This window comes from Petaurus breviceps, unplaced genomic scaffold, assembly GCF_028583685.1.
Source record: "Petaurus breviceps papuanus isolate PSGF00001 unplaced genomic scaffold, PetGlider_PUasm1.0 90919, whole genome shotgun sequence".
NCBI classification, from domain to species: Eukaryota; Metazoa; Chordata; class Mammalia; order Diprotodontia; family Petauridae; genus Petaurus; species Petaurus breviceps.
The window spans coordinates 29,776,671-29,788,983 of NW_027187378.1; the positions used below are offsets into that span (position 1 = coordinate 29,776,671).

Genomic DNA, 12,313 nt, shown 5'->3' on the forward strand with positions numbered 1-12,313 from the left:
TTGAGGACTTGAGCACTGGCACTGTTTCATTTTGTCTTTGCCTTTCCAGGGTCTAGCATAGTACCCAGTCCATCATAGGCCTGTAATAATTGTTTGTTACATTGAGCTGGGTGGTTTTATATTTTCTTTCAAATCAAGTCAAAACTCAGAATGATAGACTGGTCAGGTCATAGATTTAAATCTGGAATTCCATTATCTTTGAGCTGTGTTTTCACAGGCCAAGTCTGGCCCCTGGTGTCCCACTCTTCATGACCCCACCTAGGGTTTTCTTGGCAAAGATACTGGAGTGGTTTGCCATTTCCTTTTCCAGCCCATTTAACAGATGAGAAAAATGAGGCAACCAGGGTGAAGTGACTTGCCCAGGGTCACATAACTAGTGTCTGAAGCCAGATTTGAAATGAGGAAGATGAGGCTTCCTGACTCCAAACCCAGAACTCTATCCATTGTGCCACCTAGCTATCAAATCCAGCCTCAGATGCTTACTAGCTATGTGACCCTGGGCAAGTCATTTCACCCTCTTGGCCTCAGTTTCTTCATCTGCAAAATGAGCTGGAGAAGGAAATGACAAACCACTCCAGTATCTTTGCCCAGAAAACCCCAAATGGGTCACAAAGAGTCAGACACAACTGAAAATGGCTCAATAACAATTCCATCTCTTTAAAACCTTATAACTGAACCCTATTCTACCTACCCAAATTTATCCCTCTTCCCTTTCCTTATGGTAACGTTCTCATTCTCATCTTGTGTTTGTTCACACCATTCCCTCTGGCCTAGATGCCCTCCACTTCCCTCCTCCCCACCTAAGTCCTACCCAAGGCCCCACTCCAAACCCACTTCTCTCATTAAAGTCTTCCTGCTAAATCCAGCCTACTCTCATCTCTGAAATACTATATAAAGCACTTGTAGTTTGTAATACACATTTTAGTATTTGTATTATGTAATGTCATTTCATGAATCAGCCTCTAGACTCACTGAGGGCAGGGACCCATTTTATGTCTTCTGTGTCCCCTACAGTGTCTAATAGAGTACTGAGTACAAGGAAGGTGCTCAGTAAATACTTGTGGATTACTAGATTCTCCTCCATCAAAGGGAGATCCAGGCATCCTGCCTCCCTACTCCCACCCAACAGACCTCAAATCCTGCAACTGAACAGTGTCAGCAATGCCCGCCGTGAGAGCAGAGCATCTTGGCTGGCTTGGGGGGTGGAGCAGTCAGAGCCTTCTTTTGTACTAACCAAAGCCCTGGTCACCCATGACACTGAATTCTCTTCTGAATTTTTGTTTCAGAATAAGAAGTACATATTGATGATGGTTGATCCAGATGCCCCTAGCAGGACTTATCCCAGAAATCGCTACTGGAGACACTGGCTGATAGCTAATATCAGTGTGAGTAGATTTATCAGTACTTTCTTATCCATGAAGGGTGATAGCTGAAAGCTTGAGCTCATTGGTGTTTTCATGTTCCCTTTTGGTAGAGGAGTCTGGGATAAGCAGAGAGCCCCTGATATCACCCACTAGCCACCAGCCCTCCACAACACCCTTCATTTCCTAAATGCATTTCTAAATCAAAGTATGTCCTTCAGAGTCTGACTGATGTCTGGGGGCAGGGAAGGAGAGCTGGAGCTAAATGTTCTAGAACCATTTCAGGGCTCTAGAACATTCTGATTGGTCCCGTTGGTAGAAGCTGAGACAGCTCTAATTAGAATGGTTCTCATAGGCAGCTCTTCCATCCTTGTGCTCCTGATGTGGCCTGAAGAGGCTGAGGAGCCATGGAGAGGGTAAGCATGTCTATTTTGTGGTTTGTGTTTTGTTTTGGTTTGGTTTTTTAGAGGGCAAGGCAATTGGAGTTAAGTGACTTGCTCAAGGTCACAAAGCTAGTTCTGAGGTTGGATTTGAACTCGGGTCTTCCTGACTTCAGCGCTGGTACTCTATTCACTGTGCCACCTAGCTGCCCCCCCCTTTTGTAATTTTATTTTAGACTCAAATGCCAGAACACAGATAAAGAATAGAGAAAAGAAACAAACAGCCTAAAAAGTTAAAGATTGGAACTTAAATAGAAAGTTGGAAAGAAAAAAAAAGCATGTCATGTGCATAGCAGAACATGAGAGGCTTCAAAATATGATAAATTTTCATTTCCAAAAAGCCTGTATGATAAATAATACACGTTGTGTTGAGAATTGGCCATCTTTTCTTTGCTTCCTTGTGAGTTTTCTTTTGTTCTCTGCTCTGCACTTTTTTTTACTTTGTTCTTTTTGTTTTGCTCTTTTAATTTTAGGTTCCACTCATGGGCCCTTTCTTCCATTAGTTATTGTGAATGGACATAGTATAATGTAGCCCCATGATGGTTCCAGAGAGCCCTCCACAGGGATTGGGAAAGTTAAAAGTTGTACACCAAGGCTCTGACCCCTCTGCTTCTGATGTGTTGGGAGTGCGCAGGGGGCTGTTCACTAGGCAATGAACTTCGGGACAGGGAATGGGGTTTATCTAGTCAATAGCTCCTGAAAGAGGTAGGAAGTGAGGTGGGGGAGGGATCACCACACATGGATAAGTGAAAATCAGCTCCTGGCACTTGTCTGGCACGCATAGGTCTCCAGCCGCCAAAGAGCAGTTTTGGTTCTTGCTGTTGGTGGTTGTTGACCAGGGAGAGGTGGTGGGTGGCCTCCCTTACTCCATACCTCCTGCCTCCCCTCTCTAAAAGGAAGGGCTGAGTGATATTGGAACCCATGCCCACCCCTTATCAAAGGTGTCTCATTGAAAGGTACCATGGAACAGGGTCACAGAGCAGCTCCCCCAAGGGGTCACCAGGAGGAAAGGCGAGAGGAGAAAAGGAAGAGGGTATTAGAGCTATCCTCCTTCCGGGGGCCTACTGACTTTCTGTCAGGAAGGTGTGCTAGGTGGCATGCTTAAGGGAAGGGGCACACAAAAGAAGGGAAGGAATGAGTCACCATAAGGCTCTGGGATCATAGAAAATACTCTTATGCTCTCACCCAAGACCAAAGGCTGTCTTCTAAGAAGTACCTAGAATCTTAGAACAAGAGAATGAGCACACTGGAAGGGACCTTGAAAATCATCTAAGCCAACTTCCTTAATTCTCAGATAAGGAAACTGAGGCCCAAAGAGGAACAGTGATTTGACAAAGAGAATATGGCCAACTGGGCCTAGAATCTGGGCCTTCTGACTTGGGCTAATTCTCTTTCCACTGTACCCCAGTTCTGACTTTGTACTACAGAAGCAACCTTAGCTAGCAGAACCTAAGAATGGAACAGAACTTGGGCAAACAAGGTGGCCTCTCTGTCTCCTCTGAAGCCCTTACAATAGGGTTATTTTCTCTGATGACATCTTTGGAGTGGAAGGGCCAGCCAAGATCAGCAGCCCAACTTAGAAATGGAGTAGGTGGCAGTTGTCCGGCAGACAACTGCCAGGACAAGGCTCGCTGTTCTCCCCACCGCAGCCAAGGGTGTTGAATTTCAGGCTGGTTTTCACTGGCTGTCCCTGGCCTGAGTACTAAACAGGAAATGGTGGCTTTCTTCAGCTATTTCCCCTCAGTCCTGCCCCTCCCCATAGGCCCTGAATTCCAGGGGGCCACACAGAAAGCATACATCACATCCTGCAGGATATAGGGTGTTGGATCCCACCCAGGGAGACCCAGAGGGAGGGAGGGTCCTCAGTGTAATCTAGGGGTACTTTTTCATTCCTACCCTGGCACCATGCACTGGGACAATATTTTCCCAAGCACCAGCTTCAGATAAAATTTTATCAGTCTATAAAACTTTTATTATCAAAGGGCCTTGCTTCTAGATCATAGAAACTTGGAATCACAGAATTTCATAGTTGTAAGGGACCTAAAAGTTAATTTGTTTCAATCCACACTCAAATAAGTATCCTCTCTACAACACTCCTGACAAGTAGTTATCCCATTTCTGTTTAAAAATATCCAGGGATGGAGAGCTCACTACCTTCTGAGGCATCACACTCCATGAATAACTCCAGTTATTATTGAATTGAAATGTGCCTGTACAATTTCTACCTATTGTACCTAGTTGTGCTCTGTAGGGTCAAGCAAAAGCAATGTAATCCCTTGACATCAGGCTCAACCTCCTCAGATCCTTCAGTGTATGGCATGGTTGTGAGTAGCCCTCCTCTATGTGTGCGTCCTTCCTAAAATGTGATAGCAAGAACACAGTACTCTTGAAGTGGTCTGAATAGATGCTTCACCCGGAGGATGGCAATGCCCTCGGGTTTTTGTGGCTATGTCAATGTAATACAAGGCCTAGGGGCTCTTACCAAATTGGAAAGGTTTCAAATACAGACCTGGGAAGAGATTGCATGACTGTCATCTAAGGACCAGCCTAAGTTAGTTCAAAGTTCAACCATCACCATAAGGTTGGCCACCAATCAAAAATATATTTATTTTGGCCACTTGAGGCATGAGTGAAGAAGGAAAAAGTGACAGAAGGCATCTGAGTGATGGGAGATGAAGAAGAGGGAAGAAAAGAAAACTCACCACAAATGGCTTCCTTTTTTCCCTGTAAAATATGAAGTAAGATTCTTATATGGGGGGAGGGGTGGAGCATGGGAAATTTGAGAAGAGATGAAAAGGTTTGGAAGGGCCACTGTAGGATAGTGGGCCGGCCCATAAGGGAGTGATTAGTAGGACTGCCAGCGGCTGCAAGGGCCCAGTTTGAGGTTATGTAACATACTTCAGGCTGGTGAAATGTCTAAATTCTCTCCAGTGAATCCCTCCTCACAGCACAATTTCAGGTCTTGGGGCTTGAGGAGTGTGGACCAAGAGGACAGAGGAGGATTGGGAAGAGTTTGATATAGAGAGAAGACCAAGTCAGTTTTTTTTTTTTGCTTCTGATGGGCTATATTGAATAAGATAAAGTTTATCTGAATACTTCAAGAATCTATAGTTCGGGGGCGGCCAGGTAGCACAGCGAGTAAGAGCACCAGCCCCAGAATCGGGATAACCTGGGATCGAATTCAGGCTCAGACATTTAGCACCCATCCAGAAACACCTGGCTGTGTAACCTTGAGCAAGTTACTTAACCCCAATTGCTTAGGGGTGGCCAGGTGGTACAGTGAGTAAGAGCACCGGCCCCAGAGTCAGGATGATCCGGGATCAAATCCAGGCTCTGGTACTTAGCACCACACCCAGAAATAACTGGCAGTGTAACCTTGAGCAAGTTACTTAACCCCAATTGCTTAAAAAAAAAAAAGAATCTGTAGTTTGTGGGTGTAAACACTCTCTTCACTGATGCAAGTTCCAGCCGCCATCGTGGTCTTCCTGAATTGCCATGGCCAAAATAAATACATTTTGATGGTTGGCCAGCCTTTGGCACTGTCGAGCATTCTCTCCTCCTCTGTAAGTTTTTGGGGCACCACTGTGTTCTGGTTTTCTCCCCCTCTGTCTCCTTTGTCGGGTTCTCCTCCCGATGAAGCCCCCTATCCATAGGTGTCCCTCAGGGTTCTGTCCTGGGCCCTCTTCGCTTATCCCTCTATACTACTTCTCTTAATGATCTCAATCAGTTCCCATGGATTTAATTACCATCTTTATGCTGATTCTCAAATCTACCCCTAGTGTCCTCATATGTCTCGACCTCCAATCTTGATTCTCCAACTGCCTCTCGGACATCTCAAACTGCATGTCCCGTACACATCTTAAACTAAATATGTCCAAACCAGAACTCATTATTTTTACCCTTTTCCCCACAACACCTTCCCTATTACTTTAGAGGGCAACAGCAGCCTCCCAGCCCCTCAGGCTCACAAGCTAGGAGCCATCCTGGATTTTTCACTGTCTCTCACCCCCCTTATCCAAAGCTGTTTCCAAGGTCCAATGATTTTACCTTTGCAAAATCTCTGTCCCTTCTGTCCTCTGACACTGCCACCACTCTAGTGCAGGCCGTCATCACTCCATGCCTGGATTATTGCAATATCTTGGTAGTGGTCTCAGATTGCCTCAAGTCTCTCCCTACTCCAAACCATTCTCCATTCAGCCACTAAAGTGATTTTCCAAAAACAGGTCCAATCCTGTCATCACCTTACTCAATAAACTCCATTGGCTTCTTATTGCCTCCAGGAGCAAATATAAAATTATCTGTTTGGCGTTCAAAGCCCATCATAACCTAGCCCCCTCCTACCTTTCCAGGCCTCTTGCAACCTTGCTCCCATAAATGTATTCTTCCATTCAGTAGCACTGGCCTCCTGGCTGTTCCACAAACAAGACACACTGTTTCTCAGCTCTGGGCATTTTCTCTGGCTGTCCTCATACCTAGAATGCTCTCCCTCCTCCACTCTGACTGCCGACACACCCTGGCTTCCTTTAAGTCCCAACTAAAATCCCACCTTCTACAGGAAGCCTTTCTTACCTCCTTTTTATTTCAACTCTTTTAATTATTTATTATTTACCCTGTGTATAGCTTGCTTTGTATTTGTTTGCATGTTGTCCGGTTTGTAAGCTCCTTGCGGGCAGAGACTGTCTTTTACCTCTTTTTGCATCCCCAGAGCTTAACACAGTTCCTGATACCTAATGGGGTCTTAATAAACATTTATTGAATTGAACTGAACAGTTTGGATTAGGAAAACACTGATATTGAAGAAGAAACGGAGGGCTAAGAGTCAAAGTAGTAATTGGTTTCTATTCCCAGCTCTTTCATCAATACACGACAAGGTCTAGAGAAAGTCACCAAGCCTCATTTTTCCCTTCTGTAAAATGAGAAAAGTAATTTGCCTTCCTTTTTCCATGCAGACTGAGTGGAAATTGTCAACTCTGGAACCCCAGCTACATTGATGTTCAATGTTTTGCGTACCGGTGGGGTCACAGAGTGATAGAAAAACATTGAGCTTCTCAAAAGCAAACCCTACATGAATTCAATGTACTATCAGTGTCCCTTCCCTCCCCAACCCTCACCCTGCCTTTTCCGGAGAGTACCCATTTGGGAGAAATTTCTAGTAGAACATTAAGTGGTTTCTTTGTCCCACCGTTACTATGTCCTCAGATTTTACTTAAAGAGGATAGTTTTTTTCAGATAGATTTATCTAATTCATCTAATAATCTTTAGCATGAAATTAAGTTATCGATAAATTTATATCATTCATTTGAGGAGAAATACAAATTGGCTCCTCTTCTATTTGTCTTTGAAATTAGTGCTTGGGGCTTTTCATGCAGGTATTTTCATTAGAGTCTTTATTGTTAATGGGAATATTGAATACATGAAAATGGGATATTAATACTTTCCACAAAGAAAATCATGAGGGATGACAAAGAGAGCTTAGAACAAATAAACAAAGACATCTCCATCCACCTGCCCTCCCCTCCCCCTCCTCACCCAAAGAGATCTTCCTAGAAATTCTCAGGGATTCTAAATTTTGGCCTGGAAATCTTTGGTTTGAAAAAAAGAATGAAAATCTATTCTTTGGTCTGTTGCCCTTCTTGCCTCCCCTCTCTCTGTTCATTATTCCCAGCTACCCCTTGGGGTTCAGTCAGTGTAGCCAGTGTAGGGAGAGTTAAATAAATGGCAAGGTCACTTTGCAGCACCGGTTTTTTGGCAGTGAGGTCAGCTGCACAGAAGCCTAAGGTAAAGCCTAAATTGGGATGTTTGGGTCTCAGTCATCGGTTCTGCTACAGGGTCTGATCTTAGACAGAGGCAAACCATTTCTCTAAGCCTCAGTTTCCCCCTGTAAAATGAGGAGATGGGACTGGGTGATTTTTAAGGTCCCCTCCAGCTCTTGTGAACTTGCTTGGCCATCCTGTACCTCAGTTTCCTTCTCTGTAAAATAAAGGCCTCTGAGAATCGGTATAAAGATCATCTGTGTAAAACATCAGAAGCCCTACAGTAATCTGTAGATTTACTTTGATTCCTGGTCTGTCAATTTTCTTTGAAATCAAAGCAAATAAAAAACTATAGTTGGGCACTTCTTTTGTGCCCAGAACTGTGTTAGTGATGGGAAAACAGGTAAGACTGAGAAAAAGAATACTTCTTACCTTCATGGGAGAAATACCATAATGCATTGAACTTGACATCAGAAGGGGTTCAATACATACAACCTGCTGCCTATGTGACTTTGATCAAGTCAATTAATCTTCTTTATCTGTAAAATGGAACTAATAATGCTTATCTTGCGCACTCAAAAGGTTGTTGTTGTGAGGAAAAGGTATTGCAAATATTAAAGCATTAAAGAAACATGAATTATTATTATTATCTGGAACCCAGGGTCATATAAAGAAATCAAAGCAAGGCAATGCATTAAATTGTGATTTATTCATTAGTACATTTGCGAGTTGGCTGTTGGGATCTGAACAAGTTGTTCAGGTATCTGTTTTCCTGTATTATAATGTCTGCTTCAAATAATAACTGGAGGATATTCCATTTAACTAGTACAACATGAAGTTCCCCCCCTCCCCCCTCCAGTGATATTTTCAATGATGACTATGAGGAAGCTTTTCAATTTTGAAATAAGGCCTATTTTAATGGCCCACTTCTGAAGACCCCACTCTATAGCCCAGGTGCTATTTCAGCGCCATCCATGGGTCCTACACCTCACAGAAGCCAAATTTCTGAGAAGGTCAAAACATGCAAAGCCTTCTAACAAAAAAGAGTTCATCCGATTTCTCCCCTTCACCATTGTTGGAGTCAGGTCCGGTCATCTCCGAGAGTTTGGGTCAGCAAACCCCAAGAGGCTGATACAAAGCCTCTCTTTCTCAACCCCTGTCACTGACATACACATAATTTGAGCCAGACCCAGGACCATAATAACTAGGACAGACTTTTTCCCATAATGCTGGGTGCTTTCTCCCCACAGTGAAGACCACCAATTCCAGGCCCTGCACTTCATAGCATGTCCCCACTTGTTTGCCTATTCCCCAGCTTTTGGGGCCTGCATTGCTCTTAAACCCCTGTGGAGTAGAAGTGGGACTTTCTGGGCAACAGGCTGACTTACACACACACACACACACACACACACACACACACACACCTAAAGTCAGACTGCCTTCTCCTCCACCATCGTTCTCCTCCACCACCACCACCGCCAGTATTGATGCCTCTCACCTCCCCAGTTCCACAGCCAAATTGTTTTTGCCCTGGATGAAAAGAAGTTCTAATAAGAGCCCTGGCCTGATTTCACAGTGTCCTCTCAGACCTGAGACAAACCCATATAACTTGTCCAGAAGTGGGCAAAGCTGAAGTGTAGGTCCAGGTGAATTGCACGCTGCCGTGGTATCCCAGCAGATGGCTACTTCATTCCTCACCACTGCCTGCTGCCTTGTTGTTTTCTAAAACCCAGCACCCTTCGCCATTCCTTTAGTACCCAGGGGACATAGCACTGCTGTCATTGTCACACCCTACAGATGCTTTCACTCCCATTCAAAATAATTTCAATAAAATGTTGCTATAAAGTAGAATATTATCTTTTGATGAATGTTTTTAAAGCCCTTTAGGTTTTCATGGTAATTGGTGGTGTAAAATTATTTAGAGATAAGAGCCAAATTAGCTCTGGTATGCTCAGGTCGCTGTGTCCTGTTATCCATGTGAGCAGTGTTTAAATATAATCAACCCTTCGACTAATGCAGCATAATTGTTCATTTGAAAGAGCTTTTTTTACTCCATTCAATGAGTCATTAAAATATTCAAGGGATAATGCAGTGAATTGGAAATGAATTTATCATATTATCCTGTACATACTGTAGTGCCTCAGGTAACTAGGCAGAGAGAGAAAGGAGAGAGAGAGGGAGAGGGAGAGGGAGCAAAGGAGAGAGGAGCTGGTTGTTCTTGAGGAATCTGATAAACAAGGCTTTTGAATTGGCGTATGGGAAGGCTATAGAGGAAGGATGGCTAGAGAAAAAGAAAATGATTTTCTTCAAGCAGCTCTCTCTCTCTCTCTCTCTCTCTCTCTCTCTCTCTCTCTCTCTCTCTCTCTCTCTCTCTCTCTCAACATTCTGAGAATCTGTACTCCACCACAGCTCTGCTGTTAACTTATTTTTATCAAATATGTTTATATCAGAAAGTCGTTATGGAAACCAATTCTGCCATCCAGGAGAATTCCTGGATCAGGCAGAAAACACACACACACACACACACACACACACACACTGCTCTCTCTCTCTCTCTCTCTCTCTCTCTCACTATCACTCTCTCTCTATTTCTCTTACACACACTCACTGTCTGACACACACATAACACACACATATTTTATCTCACACAGTAATGCTCATTCTCTCTCTCTCTCTCACACACACACACACACACACACACACACACAAACACACACACACACACAGTCCACAAGGGAACACAACAGGCTCTTGCCCACTCAGCTATGAGCTCAGCAGGATCAGTGACTGAGGGTTAGCATTGACAAAACAGAGGGCAGCGTCCCTGGGTCCCATAGCCTAGAGATAAGTCAGAAAGAAGCATTGAGGGGAAATGGGGCTGTCGGGTGGATAGGGCTGAGGCCAGCAGCCTATCCCTGATCCACCATTCACAGTCAAGTCTCTCCTTACCATGCCCTAGGGCTAAGTTTCCTACTCAAGACAACTGCCCTTTGAAGAAAGCAAACTGGGCCACCAAAGAGTCAGGCCTTAGATACTCTTTTTTTTTTTTAAGCAATTGGGGTTAAGTAACTTGCTCAAGGTTACATGGCCAGTTATTTCTGGATGTGGTGCTAAGTATCTGAGCCTGGATTTGATCCAGGTCATCCCGACACTGGCGCCGGTGCGCTTACTCGCTGAGCCACCTGGCCTCCCCGGCCTTAGGTACTCTTAAGTGCATAACCAAAAGTGGAGTCATAGAATTGTAGATTCTCATCCTTAGAAGAGACCTCAGAGGCCATGTAGTTTAACCTTTCCTTGAACAGGAAGCCCCTCTGCAATACCCCAGGCAAGGGGCCATCCAGTCACTATAGTATCAGTGATAGGGAGCGAGCTGCTTACCAGAGCAGCCTTTCCACCACTGGATTGCTAGAGAGTCATCCCTTATATCAAAGTCAAACTTTTCCTCCCTGGAAATTCTGCCCACCGGTCCCTAGTTCTGTCCACTGAGGTCAAGCAGAACAACACTAATTCCTTTTCCACACAACAGGTTTTCAAATGCATGATGGCAACTGTCCATCTTGGGCCTTCTCTCTACCAGGTTAACTCTTCCTCATTTCTTCAATGGGTCCTCTTATGCCTTGGTTTCCAGGTCCTGGTTGCCCATCTCTGGATGCACTCCTGCTTGTCCGTGTCTTTTCTGAAATGTGACATCCAGAACTAAGGAGATGGCATGACCAGCCAAGGGTAAAAGGACCATAAACAAACAGTGGCCTAAATCATGAGATCTCCAATTGGAATAGCTCTTAGAGTTCAGACCTTATTTGGGTCTGAGCACTGAACTTCTGTTAATGTAGACCTAAGATGGAATTCACTTGATTGGCCATGATACCGCACTTTTGCTTCATATTGAGAGTCCATTCCACTAGATCTCCCAGGATTTTCTTTCTTTGTTTCTTTGTATTTTGCATTCCTGCCCCTATCATCTGTAATCATAAGTGTTTAATAAATGCTTATATTCTTCCTTCCTTCCTCTCTCCTTTCCTTCCTCCCTTCCTCCCTCCCACTTTCTTTCCTTCCTTCCTCCCTCCCTCCTTCCTTCCTCTTTTCTTTCCTTTCTCCCTTCCTTCCTTCCTCTCTCCCTTTCTCCTTTCCTTCCTTCTTTCCTCTTTTCCTTTGTCCCTCCCTCTCACTTTCCTTCTTTCCTTCCCTCATCTCTTCCTTCCTTCCTCCCTTCTTCTCTACCTCCCTCCTTCTTCCCTCCTCACTACCCTCCCTCCTCCCTTCTTCCTTCTTCCCTCCTGTCTCCCTCCCCTTCTCCTTCCTTCATTCCTTCCACCAATCATATCAGGCCCCTGAAGTGTAACTCATCTAAGCCTGATGTCCTGAGCTTATTTAAGGCATTTGGCATTCTCTTACTATCTCCCTACTCATCTTAGTTTCAAGCACCTCTTAACTTATTTGTGTTTTATCCTAACCAGTCAGAAGTCACTTGTAGAGAAAACAGAAGCAAGTTCTGAGTCAAGCAGTCCTCCCTTCCCTCTCTCAGCCATTATCACTGCCCCAGCCACTCCAAGCAGCTCTAGTCTCCTTTCTTTAATCTTCCTCTTGCTCCCAACATGCCTTTAAAACAAGCCCTTTCTGTTCTCCTTTTCATTCTTCACTTGCTACCAGACACTTTGAGCTTCTGTTTCCCCGAACCTCTGCTTTCAGGACTGAGGAACTCTTTTATATTCCTCCTCAGTTATGTACCCTTGTTTCCATCTTCCGTACAAGTTGTTGT

The 12,313-nt window shown here is 44.4% G+C and overlaps 1 protein-coding gene across 10 annotated transcripts in view; it reads left to right on the top strand.

Annotated features, from left to right (window-relative positions):
• The window catches only part of PEBP4 (phosphatidylethanolamine binding protein 4), a 416,346-nt gene that overhangs the window by 259,881 nt on the left and 144,152 nt on the right, over positions 1 to 12,313 (top strand). For 9 of the 10 annotated variants that reach the window (XM_069075685.1, XM_069075686.1, XM_069075677.1 and 6 more), the window contains one exon: positions 1,287 to 1,385. The exons of the other annotated variant lie outside the window; for it this stretch is intronic. In XM_069075685.1, coding sequence (XP_068931786.1) covers positions 1,287 to 1,385 — 99 coding nt within the window. The remainder of the gene's footprint in view (positions 1 to 1,286; positions 1,386 to 12,313) is intronic. 10 annotated transcript variants of the gene reach the window in all.